The sequence below is a fragment of the Catharus ustulatus genome, chromosome Z (genome assembly GCF_009819885.2).
Source record: "Catharus ustulatus isolate bCatUst1 chromosome Z, bCatUst1.pri.v2, whole genome shotgun sequence".
Taxonomy (NCBI): Eukaryota; Metazoa; Chordata; class Aves; order Passeriformes; family Turdidae; genus Catharus; species Catharus ustulatus.
Window position 1 is genome coordinate 7543363 of NC_046262.2, and position 16723 is coordinate 7560085.

At 36.9% G+C, this 16723-nt stretch overlaps 1 protein-coding gene across 1 annotated transcript in view; it reads right to left on the bottom strand.

Annotated features, from left to right (window-relative positions):
• KIAA1328 (KIAA1328 ortholog) overlaps positions 1-16723 on the bottom strand; it is a 173373-nt gene that overhangs the window by 139289 nt on the left and 17361 nt on the right. The window contains exon 5 of the mRNA XM_033086007.1: positions 15988-16103. Within this exon, the coding sequence (XP_032941898.1) occupies positions 15988-16103 (116 nt within the window). The remainder of the gene's footprint in view (positions 1-15987; positions 16104-16723) is intronic.

A 16723-nucleotide genomic window follows, 5' to 3' on the forward strand; every position in this document is an offset into this window, starting at 1 on the left:
ATTTTGAGTATTGCTGTGTTTTCCAAGACTCCTAATGCATCCTTTTCACAGAGCAAGGCATATAGCATTCAATATTCTGCAGGACAAACTGCAGCAAAATTGACATTGTGGCAACAGAGGCTACATCTCTATTAAACTTAGAGAACAAGGGGCCAACTGAGTTTTAAATAAGACAAAGCACCACATGGCTATACTAGGAATCTCATCTCTGTCAGCAAGTCTGTTCCCAGTTGACCAGGGTTCCAATTTGGTATGCAAGTTCATTACTGAATCTGTCCACACTCTGTACCTTTCATACCGGAGTTCTGTCAGGCCAATGAAAACAACCTGACAAACATCCTGCAGTGCGACACCATCCCTCTATGTATCTGTTTTATTAATGTGCACTCAGTGCAGTTTAACGTTCGTGTTAGTGAATTATTCTCCTGTTACCAGAGACTTATCTTGGCACTACATTTGATTCTCAAATTGGCTTTGTAAACACGAAACTGTTATGTTCACAGTCCTTAATAAAAAAAAAGTGTTTTGATTATGATTATTCTGGTATAAATGTTTACAAGCATGGAAAAATTACCGTCCGCTACCCAGATGACTTTAGAAGACTCTGGAATTAGGGTTCTTTGATCTCAATTTCATCTCAAGCAAAGATGAGCAACAAATTTTAACAAATTCAGGGGAAATATATCTAATACAATAAACTACTACTACTCAGTTTCTCTCTTCTTTGTATATTCATTACCACATAATCAACAAATGGGAGATGAGTAGAAAAAATAAATACTGTGTGCATTCACATAAATCTATAGCCGAGTCTCCTCAGGAGAGAACAATTTCATGAACTGCACTCACAATTTGTGTTGTGACTGGCTACTGCACTCCTTTCGGGATATGACCATGTTACAGGTACACATGGCACTCTCTGAACACATTAGCTGCAGGCCCACCCAAAGCATTGGATCACAGATGTCACTGGGATCAAGCTGGGAAACAAGCACTACCAAGGATGAGACGCAGGACTCAGCAAAGTGGCCTCCAGCTCGTCTTTCCAACGAGTGCACTACAGCTTAGACTGCATGGGCAGCATCGGGGTCATCACTTACATTTATCATTTAGGAAGATTATCAGAAAGTCACAGAGATAACATATCCAGAAGCATGATCTTTTCAGAATGTATGGAGTAGAAACTCCAAGATACCATCCCTAGTTCTCTTCATGTGATATAACAGTGTAATTGCAGTCCACAAGGGAGAGAAATGCTTGTCCTCCATGCAGCTACCCAAAGAAACTACAAAGTCTTGTGCTTCACACCATTATGTGCCTTCCCTTAAAACTTCTTGCCTCCTCCTACATCCATACTGATCCAGACTAAAAACAATCTTCATTGACAAGCAAACATGAAAAAATATTGTTGAATTCCAAAATATACAAAATATGACACAAAGTAACACAAACTGGATCAATCTACAGCAAATACACAACACAACCCTTTCAAAATACACAGCATTGAAAAATAGATGCACATTAAGGAACACACTTCAAAGACAGTTAGACTAATTATCTTCTAGGAAAATTTGGAGAATATACAGAGCAGAAATCTTCTTTCCTCACGAATGAAGATTCACATCATCTAGCAAGCAGATCCAAAGAGTGAAAAGGAGTTTATGCATAATCTCATATACTTTTCATGAGCCTTATAAACTTCTGGCAGATTTAGTAATCTTCCATAAGTCTCCAGATTTCACAAGTCCTATTAAAATAAAATTCCTGACATTGAAAAAAAAAAGGAAGTAGAACACATTAAGCAATACTGTATGGACAGAAGGGAGAGTGAGGGGAAAGAACCAGTCTTTTTTACAGCTCACAAACATATTTTGGGTTGCTCTTAAGGTCTAAAGATATAAAAGAGACAAAATACCAATGATTCAGCATGTCCACAGTAATTTTATGTCAAAACTATGAAGTGCAAAGCTCCTGCAACTCAAGTTACCCACACTTTACTTAATTTCAAGGACCAGCAGAAAATAATGATTCATTCAGTAAGATATAAATTGCAGAGCTTTCCTTTCATATGTTTTCTATGAAATATGAGGTAAGAATCCATTTTACTGTCTACAAAGAGCAATAGATATGGAAATGGTAAAAAGTGGCATATCATCCAAAAGAGGGACAGATGAAGACGAAGACAGAGCCCAAATAAACACCCAAGGACAGCACTTAGCAGCTCTGAATTAGTCATCAGTTGTCCTGCAATTTCTGTCAGAATTATTTCAGCCATGTTTATTTCCTCATGCACAGTGAAAACTCATAACCTGAAAAGCAAATAAAATATAAATTTGTTGCAGATGAGGCTCCCAAACCTCTGATTACTTTATTATTGGTATTTAAAAGGTAGAAATCATAATGCTGGGAAGTAAACCCTGACTTTACTGTGAGCAGCACCAACACCAAAGTTCCAAGACACCACTAGCTACACAATTAATGCAAATCCAGCTACATTTTGCCCTTTTTTTCCTGAAAATTCAAACCATTCTCAACACCTCTATGTCCTTGAGCAACAGGCAAAAGAACACCCATAGTGGTGCGTCCCTAGCTGATAAAGCAAGACTGAACAGAATTCCTAACAGGAAGAACTGACACCTTTGTCATGGGGGAAGTCAAGATGCCTATTTAAAGTCACATTGTAATTTGTTCTGCTCATCATTACTTTAGATAATACACATGTGCATTTAATCTGACCTTTGGGGACTTTCTATAACACCAATGATAAGTTTTTCTATCCAGCTTTGCAAAGATGAACTTCATCAAGACAACTTCTATAGGCAAGAAAAAGCAAACAAATCCCAATTAGCCCACATTGCTGTTCTGACTTTGCTAGCTAGGCTTTCTGACATTTCAGTCATACAATTCTTCTCAATCTTGTTCCATTTCACTCAGATTTCTAGTCTGTTCTAATCCAGAAGCCAAGACTTCCCATCATTCATACAAGAGAATCTTCTCTCACTTTGTCTCTCTTTTCCCTCGGAGAGAGGAAATATCTATTGCTCTAATCCCTTCTACATAAACATGAAAGAGAGGAAGATCTATTTAAGCAAAACACTGGCACAAGAACAAGCATGTTTAAGCTAGCTGTGACTGTGTCTAGCGTGGAAATTAGGAGGTGTCATAAAAAAAAAATCAGAAGCTCTTCTAAGACACTGATCCTTAAAAAATGGCAGAGACGAGAGAAGTAACAAATGAACCAAGGCAGGTATTTACAGCTCTAGGAACAGAAATATGTTAAGAGGACAGTTTTAAAGAGCCAGAAGATTCCTGATAGTCATATGTTCCCTGTAGATGAGCCAGGAGAATCTCCAATGCATTCAGTGTCCAGTCAGAACAATGCAATTATACCATTGCTAAAATCTTTGCTCTGTCCTGTGGTTGTTTCCAGAAAGACAAGTGTAATATAGTAACATGAACCGTGCCAACATAAGAGAAGTTCAATATAAACAGTTCATTAAAATCAACTGGGATTCACACGTTGTATGTGCATCAGAACACATGGATCCAGGAAATACCCAGATGGTTTTCTGGGGAAACAGGAAACCACAAGACTTTCTGGGTTACCAAAGCTAGCCCCACACTACCAGAAACAATACCAGGCAATCCATCCCATAATCAATCTGGTCCTGAAGGTAAGATCACTTCACTTGCTCCCATAACTTCACTCTGCAGATAATTAGAAACATGCTTCTCATTTTTAATTTCCCTCTTTTCAGAGGGAAAATTTATGCAGTAGATTTATGAGCAGGTTAAAGCAAAGAGCAATGGCAAGTTAAGTACGGTTATTTTCACTGTAACAGAGCAATAAGGCCTTGCAAGACTTGCCCAGTTACCTGAAGCAACAGCTGGACATTAAAAGTTGTGCTCTTACCCTGCACCATTAAGTGATGTAAAGTAACATCTTTAAAATCACCTAAGGAACTTTCATCAATATGTCCAGCAATATTTATAGAAACCAAAAACTTCTCCCTGAAGATAATGAAATATGAAGAAACCCACACTGGAAGAGTTAATGCATTTTAAAGACTGTTAAATGCTTGGTTTGCATTTTTATATAATTACAAAAATTCTACTCTCTGAAGAAACTACTTGAAAGCAATACACTTACTTCAGTAAGTTCCCTGCATGTAAACAAAATTAGACCTGCCAGTCTTCGTGACCATAATACATTTTCTTTACCCCTTCTTTTATATTTGCATTTTGGAATAAGCCATATTCCAATCCTCCTCTTGATTCCTCCTACACAATCTCAAAGTGTCACAGCTTATTGTGCACAAACATGCCAAAAACAACCTCTTCAAGAAGATCACTAAATGCCCAAACTGCACTCTAAAAATTCATTTACAGGACAGGACTTCAAAAAGACAGCAAGATGCCACTTTATTGTCACATTCCAAGCTGAATTTACAGAACTACTAGATGGGGTGAAAAAGCATCATTTTTACTAACAAGGACTTAAAATATGCAGAAGTCAAATGACAAACCTTCACGATGGCATTTTCACATTTCCAAACAGTAACACTAAGTAATTCAGATGGCAAACATGTAGCTTCATGTATCAAAACATGTGCCAATCCACCAGAAATTAAATTCTACAGGGATAAGAAAAAGCCTGGCTGACTGCAAACTGCTGAAAGAAAAGAAGCATTGCTAAATCAATCATATTTGAACCTTCCTGGAGGCAGACAAACCCAGCAGCCAAGAAGAGTCTTGGCCTGGGTACTAAATTTAAACATAATCATGATTTGGTGGCTTAAAATTATAGATTAGGATGCCATTACAGCATGCACTACTCCCTCGCTGCATCTGCACTGGCACCCAGGCAAGACCCAGTCACTGTAAACACCACCACTTTTTGGTCTCCTTGTTCACTCAGCCAGGACATTTTGAGAAAGTTTTGATAGCCACAATTGTTTTATTCCATTTTATTCTCACTGCTTGGGATATACATCCTTCAGCTGACTCATTTTTTAAATCACTTCAGTACTTAAACTGTCACACTCGATGCATAATCTGACACCACAGAGTCATAGTTTGAATATTTCAGTTCTATTACTTTTAATTCTGTACCAGTTAATCATATTTTATTTAAAGGTAAAATGTTAATCTTCTGATGTTAAAAATCATCATACGTTACCTTTTTATGGCCGCATATTAAAATAAGGATACTTGCCAATTACCTAGAGTCTTCTTTTCAGGATTTAAATGAGACATTGACAAGAGGTCAGCTCAGACTCTCTGCAGTACAACAGTCTGCTCTGCATGCCAGAGGTGCTCTCTCTAAATTTCCCAATACTTTGCAGCTTAGAAATTAGCACATCTCATCAATTTGCTGGTCTAAATTGGTGAGTCCGTATTTAATTCTGAGTACACGGTGTACCAAAAAGCACCTGGCTCCAAACTGTTTCCCTATTGCAAGCTCACAACTCTGAATGAAATAGTTCAAAAATTCTATGTCTCTCCCTAACATAACAAAAGCAAATTTTTTGTTGTTGTTTTAACATTGCTACTTCTAATGACTTAGACACACCTCCACACACACCACCAAGAATGAGGTCTTAGTTTGCAGGCATTTCCCAGCAGGGATTTTTGTCTCCATACTTGTCTGCAAAGCAACTACCAAATTTGTTAATCATCTATAATTAAAGACACCATAAGCTCAGAATCCATCAGAGCACATCTCCAGTTTGCTTGCATGGCCCTTTATATATAAAATATGCCTTTTCATTTCACTCCAAGTATCTTTTTACTTGGGTGCGTTTTTCCAATCCTCTTTTAAGACATGACCAAGAAAGGCATTCTTTAACATGTATTTTTATGTATGAAACAACGAAAGCTACAAACCTGTGTAATATACTTATCTCAGTCTTTTCCTTGACCCCAAAATTTTTGTTTTATTTCGAATGTTCAGAGTATGTCAATGAAATACCATAACCGAGCAACATGCTTACATTTAACCTTCATGTCACACTAAGGCCAGCAAGCAGTACCACAAAATTTTAAAACAGGTGAGTAGGAGAGCAAACAGTAGAATTGCCCAGTGCCACATCTGCTAAGTCAGGAAAAGCAGAGAACTCAGCTGGAGATCCACAGGATTTCCAGGCTAATTCACATGGGTCATGTCTGGCTCATAAGCAACATAATCTGTATCTCAATAGTTACTTTTTCCCGTGACCACAACTGCATACTGCAGGTTGCACACACCTGCTCTATCTTTAGCACTCTACTTGCAATGGCAAGCAAGTCATCCCAAGATAAACTTCATACAGAACCAGAAGCAACATAATAATTTCATTTTTAGATGGAAGAAAAGCAGTGTGGTTTTGGTAGTGGTGCTGATCATATTTATGTATTTATTTTTATTCCATCGTTTCCACATTCAGACCTACAATTATTGGCAATGTTGCTCAGGTTTTTGATGCTCTGCTTTTGGTGTGGACTTCAGCACAAGCACCAAAGCTCTCATATACATTAAAAAAGTCAATACTGCTCATACAACAACTACCATCCACAGTTAGTTGGCAAGAGCTCATACACCTCTGCCTGTCTGCAAGATGAAAAAATATTTTAAGTCTAGACTAGAAACCTGACAATGTACAACTCAAAATGCATTTCTGCTGACAAAGCCTAGGAGGTTAAACTGCTCCCTCTCTTAACTTTCTTTACAGCCATGCTCTCCTGCCAGGTAAGCCAATCCACACCCACCTGACCAGGCAGCTTGCTCTATGAGACTCCACACCTTACACAGGTGGCAAGCTCAAGGCTACAAATTTCAATATAACATAATTGCCTTGAATTTTAGAAGACTCTTCCTTCTTCAGGCAGAGGACAGTCTCCCTCCGTTCAAAATGAAGGTATGCATCATTAGAACATTTGAAAGTGACTAACGGGGGTGAAACCTAAGTTTCAATTCTTACAGATTCTTTAGAATGAAACAAAAGTGCAGATATGCTTTTTTATTTCTTTTGCAGTTCAGGGGAGGGGGGAGGGAAAAGCATCACTGATTTGTATATTAAAGTGCAAGCATCTGTCCTACTGATGACATTCTAGGGAAGCACATTAGCATAAAATTTAACGATGTCAAATAAGTGGATGTGAAATAGGGACTGCGTAAAGACACTATTTCCAAGCCTGACAGAAACATCACTGTTTAGAAATGCAAATGATACCATTATGTTCAATAATTATATGAAAATATGAACAGTTCAGCATGTTTTCCAGCCCTGATGGCGGTTAATGGGATGTACGCTTATGTAAATAACTACTATTAAAGCTAATGCTGAAAAAAACTAATAAATTCATACTAAAGCAACTGATTTAGTACGCTTTTAAACCCCAGCAGTGCTCACTTATTAGAAAGGAGTGCATTCTTATGTTTAGAACTCATTACTGTTACAAGTCACTGCAACTCCATCAATTACCATGCATTAATGAAAATGGGACACATACAAAAAAAAAATTATTGCCTCTCAGCAGTTTTCTTTAAAGACAAAATATAGGGGTATTACCATCACTGGGCCTTGAGGGGAACTTATCAGCAACATAATCCTTATTACTACAACTGTACTCCCTGTTCTATAAACCCTGGGGTATTTTTTGTCCCAAGAAGGGGATGACCTTTATGTAAATCTCTTGCCACATGCACAATGAAAGTGACCATACTGCAATTAGTAAAAGTTTACCATTTCCATAGTAAAAAATGTATTTAAATAAATACATACATACTAGGATCGGAACTGAAAACTGTAAATGTGAAATGAAAAACTACAACTCCTGAAACCAGACCAAAGAAGGTGTAATGCAAATAGAACTAAGGATAAAAGGTATATGTGGAAGTCTTCAATGAAGCTGTTGTATCCAGATAAATTCCATCCAGTTTTACACTTACACTTTTAATAACCTCCTAGAGAGTCATGGAATTAAGACTTTAGGGATGCTATTCATTCCTTTTTCGATGTTTTCGCCGGCTCCTCAGTACTACTCAAAATTCTTAGCCCTGGTTAAATATCACAACTGATAGAGGAAACAAAACCAAGAGTGCTGTTGGAGTAATGAATTCCTAAGGAAATTAAAAGCTGAGATTTGCTGAATGTCTATAACTCTACAACTAACCCACTTTCATCTTCTAAGCAGTCTATGGAAATGAGATAGTAGTGTAACACCCACTAGATCCTAAGAAGTTTAGCAGGGCTAAAAATGTATTTATATTAGTTTGCATTGACTGACAGTTTAAAATTATGGACAGATTTCAACAATCTTACAAGATACTATGGACAAAGAACTGATGCAAAATGGAGAAGATTAACATAGAACAGTTACCAGTCCAGTATCAGCTGCTGTAAAACAAGATGACATTTTGGTATGGGAAGGCACAGACTTGCAATTCTTGACTATATAAGCACTGTCACTAAGGACCATGAAATCCCACATTAATAGAAAGGGGTTAAGAAACAGATGCTGTTTTCATCATGCTTGAACAGTGACAAAGTTCTTAAAGGCCAATGTCCACCTTAAAAGCCAATGTTAAATTAATGCTATGCTTAAGTGCAATGTACTCCCCACAGCACAAAGCAGAAATAAAGCCTAGCCCAGCCTGCAAAATTTCCAATCTAAAAGCAGGCAGCAAAACAAGGGTTTCAGAGAGCCAGCAGCTCACAGAATACAACAGCAAACGCATGATGACAGTCACTGTGACAAATGCTTGATGGGAAAGAGATGGAAGAAAAAAAACCCACAAAACTATCTGATTGCTTTCACTAAATCTCTGTTGAAAGAGAGGTATGAAGTGTTTTGCTATCTAGACCATTAGAACTATTTCATGAGTGAAGGCCACTCTAAAAACAGTAAGACAAATTTGCTACTGATTAATAATAAAGCCATTCATTTTATTCTTCAAATCTAAAGTAATTACAAGCCAGAGCATGGCAAATGGATTTAGAAGAAGCCATTACGTCAGAAGAATCCTTTAAAGAACAGTAATTTAAAAGACTGAACTGAATAATGAACTATCCTGAACAACAATTATTATGAGATTGATTTATTGAAAGTGTATTTAATTATGCAAGAAATGTTTAAACTTTCCAAAATAGTGCAGGAAGACAGAGAAACCAATAGCAGAGTCAGCCCTACGTCCTCATTATAGTTGAGAAGCTGAAGCAGATGGAGAATTCATTTAGTTTAGAAGGATAAAGTACATCAATTTCTCTGAATCCACATTTCTAGTCAATTTGTTACAGTACCAGCTTCAACAATTAATGATCTCATTTTCTCATTTGTGCCTCCTTTTAAAAGACTTCAGTCTTTGTTTCCAAATGAGCAAAACGTCATAAAGAAAAAATTTAACTCAAACATCACTTTGAAAGCTCACATGCCTAAAGCCAAATGTTTCAGCAATAACCACAAAGCCAGGAGTCAGATTCAGTCAGGTAAGTAGCCTGGTCAGTTTAAGTATCTGGAAAAAGCAGAAAGATCTGTCTTTCATCTGAGATACTTAAACTGACCAGCCTGACTCCTATAGAGAATTTTTTTTACATGAACTACTCCACTTTTTTTTTTCTTTTTTCTTAAAATACCTGACATTGATAGAGATTGCCATTGCTGAAGGTGCATTTCCAATGATAGGTGTCTCCTGTTTTGTTCAGACACGGGCAGCCCATCATCATATCCAATTCTGAAATGTCCACCACACAGTTAATACAGATAATATCATAAATCTGTGTTTCAGATACCCAGAGCTGGAAGACAAGCTGTCTGGGAAGCATACAGGTATCAACAATCTGGCAGGACAGAACTCCAGCTCTTATTCAGTTTCAAAATCATCAAGTCTCTAGTACTAGGTATGGATCACCACAATGTAAAACCATCATGAAACATGGGATATGAGAGAATGCTATAAGCCCTCAACACTCACCTCAGGGGAACTCCAAAATTCTATACAAGAGCTGTTGGGTGAGAACATCTCTGCTTCAGTCAGACACACACGGAACACAATTCCACCCTTGGTATAAAACACAGAGCAAATACACTTCTCCCATTCCACAGCTATATTTCTATGCTGACAGTACCATCTCATAGGCAATCCTGCACCACTGAGTACAGAGTTTGAGGGCAAAAAGCCTGTCTAGATCATATTCTACAGAGGTTGTTGTTGACTGCTTAGATGCTGCCTGCTGATTCTGGGTATTTTCATAACATGGTCGGTATTGCTAGATTGTGCTACAAGGCTCTAACTAGAATTAAGCACAGAAAGCTTCAAATTAATCTCCAGCCATTGATCCATTCTAATACTCAACATTACAATATGTTTCACCTTGTTTTAGTTTAAAAGTTCATGAAAAATTCAAAATATCTTATTTACCCAATAGTCCTTGACTGATTCTTCTACATTTAAGTTCGTAAATACATACATTATTTAGCCAATACTGCAGTTACAGAATAGCATATAAATATTCAGGGACTTTTTAATAAGTGCAGCTTTTTTTCAACAGACCACAATGGTTGCTTAGAAACATTTACTAGTAAGATACCTGAAATAACAGTAAGAGAAACACCTTCAAAAAGTAAAGTAGTTGGGTAAAATGGAAGAAAGGAGCAAAATACTAATTTTTCATTCTCCTCACACACCTTCAAACAAATTATGATGCACAAGAAGATATATGGTATGCATTCACATATGAAAAATAGAAAGGGGAAAGAACTTCAAATGATAAGCTGAGGGAGCCAAGTTAAGAAATAAAAGAAAAATAATGACGGTCATTTCAAACCCTCAGTTCATAACTTGTCAGAAACTATACCATCAGGAACAGACTTAGCCAAAGACAATCTCTAAAACTGTTACTGAGTTTTAAATAAATAGCCTGACTTTCAAAAGCACAAGTTTCCTAGAAACGGCAAATTTGCTTTCATATAGAAATTTTCTTGCCTTTTTTTCCAGAGGAGAATGGGTGGGGGCACAACAAGGCAGGGAGCCATTTTCATACACAGATGCTTAACTCCAGTGTTAATATCTGTGCCCCACCTCCCCCCTGACACTCTGCTGTCATTGTGAGGGCAGACTGTCCCCTTGCCAACAGCAGCCCCAGCAAGGGACACACATGAATCTGCCATGCAGGACACTGGGACCACACATCCAACAAAACACAGGGCCAAAGAAAGCCTTTCTGTGTAAGACCACCTTTGTTCCCTCACTTGTAATGACAACTTGGTGGGTCTGATTAAAAAGGAAAGGAAGCAGAAGTGTTCATATTTTCAGAAGATCAGATTTAACATCATAGGGAAAAAAAGGCTGAACCAGCAAACAAATTCTGTACTCTGATATCTCCTTTTTCTACCATTTTGTTCTATGCATTAAGCAAGCCAGTAACACTTTCTTCTGAAAAATACTATTCATTTTACATTAACACAGTAAGAAAGGAAAAGGAGAAAATATGTAAGTGGCCCTAATTTATGTATGCAAGACTTATGTAATGAACAGTACTATAGCAAAACTAAAAGCATTTTATTAAAGTCTCTAGATAATGCTTATAAAACTCATTATTCTTCCAGCAAATTAATATTCTATGTCTCACTAACACTATAAGCAAATGAACTGTTTTAGTTAAATTAATATTCATGTTAACTACATGCAAAACCAACTAATTAAGTAGTTATAACATTAAGGACATATGTAAACAGAGTCTGTGATCAATTTTAAGACTAACTAAGCAAATCATACAGGATTTGTTGTGTAAATTTGGCTGGGTGTTCAGCAACCTGGTCTACTGGGAGGTGTCCCTGTCCAGGGATTGGACCTAGATGGTATTTCAGGGTCAAACCATTTTGTAAGTCTATGTTCAGTCAGAAAATAATTCCAACAAAAAGCTTAAGTAACCCAGGTACATTCTAAATATAAATCAAAAGAGCAGCATAGTACAGCTGACTAGTTTAAATCTACAAAAAAATAAAAGTTCATAATAAACATAACCTTTCCTTTATTTGCCTATTCTTTGTCTATACAATAATATTTTAAGCAGAGTATAGAATTCAATAACAAATTTTAAATTTTTTTAAAAGTTTCCTCTTCACCTATTAATAAGTTTTTACAGAAATATTACAGATGCTTTTTCTTCTTCATTCATGCAACAGCATCAAATTTACATGAAGAAAATCCTTAATGGTGATAACGAGAAAAGCTAAAGACCACAAAATAATTTCTTTGAGCTATGAAGTATTAGTAGTGTTTGTTTCTTAATAATCTCATTATAATTCTTTTCCTAAGACATATCATGACAGTACTGGGACATCTTACAAAGGATATTTTCCTGATTGCTAAATCAAATTATATTTGTTATTTACTAAGTTATTATATTTATTATATTATAATAACATGTAAATTATATTATAATTTTCAGGCACCTAAATTAATAATAGGTGCCTGAAAATACATCAGGGTTAAAAAAAAAAAAAGAAAGCCAAGAGCTTTCCTATTAACAGCTCCTAGCAAAAGAGAAAAAGATGCACCACAAGTAGCCTAATTGCATAACATGGTGCACACTGCTCATCCCTTACTGTGAAATAACACAAATAAAAACAAGGGAGCTGCAAGTCACACACTCCAGAGCCAGTGCCAGAACCTAGACTGCCACTAGAAGCAATTTAGTCACCATACAGCAGCAAATAGAACACAAACACCAAGAGTAGATGCTGTAGAAGACACCACAGGAGGTTACACATGACAATTCTTCTCACACGAGCTTAGTCCCAAAATCTATTTCAAAAGTTCAGAGGGTGCTTGAATACCCTAAACAGACACATCCCTGCTTGCATCTGCTGTCTTACAGTTGTCTGACAGACCCCAGGTCACCTGCCACCATCTTGGCTCTTACTAACCCTGACTGCTTACCCAAACATTTCTGAATCCATCAGTAACAGGCTTTGGCTGCTTTCACATCAGCCACATCCAGCAAAACCTCCAAGTCTTTCTTCCCAGACACATTCTAGATCTCACTTTCCCAACACACATGCCATTTACCTTTTTCCTCTTTTATATTTTATGTAAACTTCACTTTCAGAAAGTGGTATTTTTCCCCACCACTCTATCATCTTCATAGTTGTAAGATGCTTTCATTAGGGAGGGCATCAAAAGAGCATGAGCAGCTGTTACTGGATTATCCAGTTCAGCCCAATTGGGCAAATTTTAGTAAGAACAGCAAGAGATGTCATCCCAGCATGCATACCTGAACACCTCTAAGTGCCATATCTAAGAACAGCAGCACTAGAACTTTCCAGTTTATTGTAAGCAAAAGAGTTAAAACGGTTTCGATCCTCTTTTGGTTTTGGAAGACTTTATTTGAAACACTTTGGATCAAGTTTCTTTAGAAAGAAGTCCGAAGTGTAAAGGTCATGAGACAATCCAAGCCAAAATAGCTACTTTTGACCAAATTAAAAGATAATATGATAGGCCTAAATATTGTGTTAGGAAGAAGGTGCAGACCAACTGACTATTTGAAATCCCTAGTACTTAGTATTCAACTTTCAAAGTTTCACCTGCTAAAAAAGGGTAGAATTGACTCCTAAATCTACGTGAAATTTTAGACAGCACTAAGCAATTCCAAAGTAAATGTGAGCTTGGGCTGCAGACAGATGCTGTTTTTCAAATGCTGATCAGTCACTCAAAGTTTTGCAGTGAGATCATTGCATACTACCCAACTCCCTTCCCCCAAAGCTTCTGTCACAGTTCATCAGGAGTAAATTTGAACAGAGAGGTCTTCATAGCTTCTCAGGGGTAAAAAAAATCAACCTCAACCAAATAAGGATGGATTTTCCTCAAACTAGGAATTTCAAGCACCAAACAATATCTCTCCTGCAAGAATCTCAAGAAAAGAAATCAGAACAACAAAAATACGTGTTGCTGAAAAAAACCCACACAGTCCCCACGCTAAGTGAATCAAAACTCTTACCAAGCTGAAATTGCACGTTGCGGATAGCTGCAGTTTTATCAGAAGCACCAATTTATTACTGCAGGGTACTTTTAAATACTGCAGTAAAGAAAGTTATCTTACAGACAATAAATTAGCTATGTGGGGCCAAAATAAAGACAAAATTTATTTTAACAGACTTGAAATTTTTTTCTTATGGTATTATATCCCAGGTATCTTATTTACAAGCGGACACTACAATCCAGAAGAAATTAAAGAATTTCAAATTGCTGTACTTGAAATGGCCATAATCTGTATTCAGCCTCAGCAAGTCATTTCTACTATCCCTTGTCTCTGCAAGTTTTAAAAAATTAAGTGATCAGAGTTACACTGAAGATCTTGAATCATTCATGTATGATAGGCAAGTATTGCAGCAGTTAAAATTACATTGTTTTAAATTATAACCTTGTTTTATATATCTAGGTTTTACAGAGTTTTATGAAGTGTAAAATTGCATGCATTAACCTTCTGCCATGTCTACCAGACTTCTGGAAAAGTATTCATGCTTGTACAATCTATTTCTGGTAAAGGAAAAGAAGAAAGGGAGAAAACCACAAACAACAAAACAAAAAAAAGCAAGCGTGTCTGCTTTCCACTAGCCAAATATACTTCATGTGAATTAGTGAAAGGTTTGTGTGGATAAATAACAAAAAATCAGGAACATGCATCCCACCCACATTCACATGCTGACTGAATACATAAGATGTAAAATACAACAAAATACTGGCTTCAGTGAAATCAATGTCAAAGAGTTGCTGTCACATCTAATGGCTCTTGAAATACCTCAGATCAAACAATTTGCAGTAACAGTTCACAGCCAGCTAAGTGTGTTGATCTGTATATTATTCAGGACAGACAAAATTTCTTTCCAGAACAATACGTGGCCACTATGCTACAACGGATGTTCTAGGTCATCAGGGCAATGCTCTCCCGACAGAGACCACACATCACTGAATGACTTTCCTAAGCCAAGCAAGTTCCATCATAAAGAAAGCACTGTTTTTGTTAGGTCTCCCAGTGCTAAACTGTGAAATAGATTGCTGGAATTTTCAAGAACCCTCCTCTAAATTCATGTTTAAGTTTCTGAATTACCTCTATTTCTGTTTCAACACTGGCCCATAGCTTGATGAGCCTCTTTTTGTCACTAATTTAGTTTTTAAGTTGAACAAATAATGGCTCAGGACTGAAAACAGTATTGCATACTGGGCACATTACTACCCTCCCTATTGGCAAAGCAGCTCTCAGTCAATCACACAAAATTTGCTTTTCCTGTAGCTGCAGGCCTGTCTCTTCCCTAACTCACTGCAACCAATCCTTAGCCCTCTGAGAAATTCAACAACAAAGCATCACAGTCAGAGATTTGGAAATGAAATGAACAAGAGAACTTTGTAAAGGTCTGTCACAACCACGAAAGGAAAATTGCAACTCCTGTAATAGTGACTTTCCATGTGATATTCCAGGATTGGGACTAAGCATACCAGCTTAAAGAAATGCAAGTCACAGTCAGCAAGAAAAGAGAATCTGCTAAGTATTTTTACATACAAACAAACCAACCAACCCTACACCAAACAAAAAGTCTAAGCTAACTAAACCTCCTAGAACACATACTTAATTCATATCCATTTAGTGTAGATTCCCTTTCTCTGGACATGGAGAACAAAAGAATACCATCCAAGTTTTAGACTTAAATTATGATCACCTAACAGAATGGAAAAAAAAAACCAACTATAATCCTATTTTAATGTGTAAATTCCTTATTGTCATTTTTTAGTTGACAAATATCTATTTCATAGCAAAACAACATCATAGGAACAGCTGGATGGCAGTTTAAGCTCAAATGAACCAGTGTCACATGCTGACAAGTCATCTCTCTGATTGCTTTTGAATGGCAGCACATGCAGATTTATTCTATGCCATAAATTAGAACAATTATTTCTCTGTACTTTACTTTTTATTTCAGTGAGCCATTGCACATATTTTTAAAGGATATCTTCCCTTTCCTTGATGATAAGTTCATTCTGCTCCTCTAGCTGTCTGATCTTCTTCTCAAACGACTCCTGTTCAGCTTTCAGCCGTTCTTCTGTCACCTCTTTTTCTTCACTTACCCTGAAAAGAATTTGAGAAAAATAAAATAAAATATACGCCCATAACCACAATGCCCAACTCCTCCACCACTTTACAGGTAAATGGATAAGAACCTCTCCACCCTTAAGCTAGTTAGTTACTCACAACGTTTATTTTAATATATTACATAGGAAGATGTGTATGACTTAATGCAATACTTTTTTTTTTTTACTTTTTTTTTTTTTCAAAAACACTGGCCTCAGTAAAGTACATGAACATTAATGGGCAGCATAGAAGAACAAAGTGAGGACCTGAACCCATAGTCAGGTTTCTTCAGTTTGATTCCCTGCAGCCATAATGAAGATTCACTGGGATACTTACAAACCTAGGACACGAAGACAGAAAATTCAGATAGGAGAGCTGAGCTGACACGACAGGAAGAAAATTCTGGAAAACTTTTCTGTTTCTTAATCTACAAACTAATCCTTCTTTCACCTTTACTGGTCAAATACAAGTCCAGGAAAGAATCATTTTTCTTGTTAGCTTTCTCCAAACAAAACAGTTTGTCCTTTTCTGAGGATTTTCAAATATCAAGCTACAAGAGTAAATTTTCCTTTCTGTCTGGGGCATGGCACCCTGTATCTTGCTGCTCAGTGTAAATA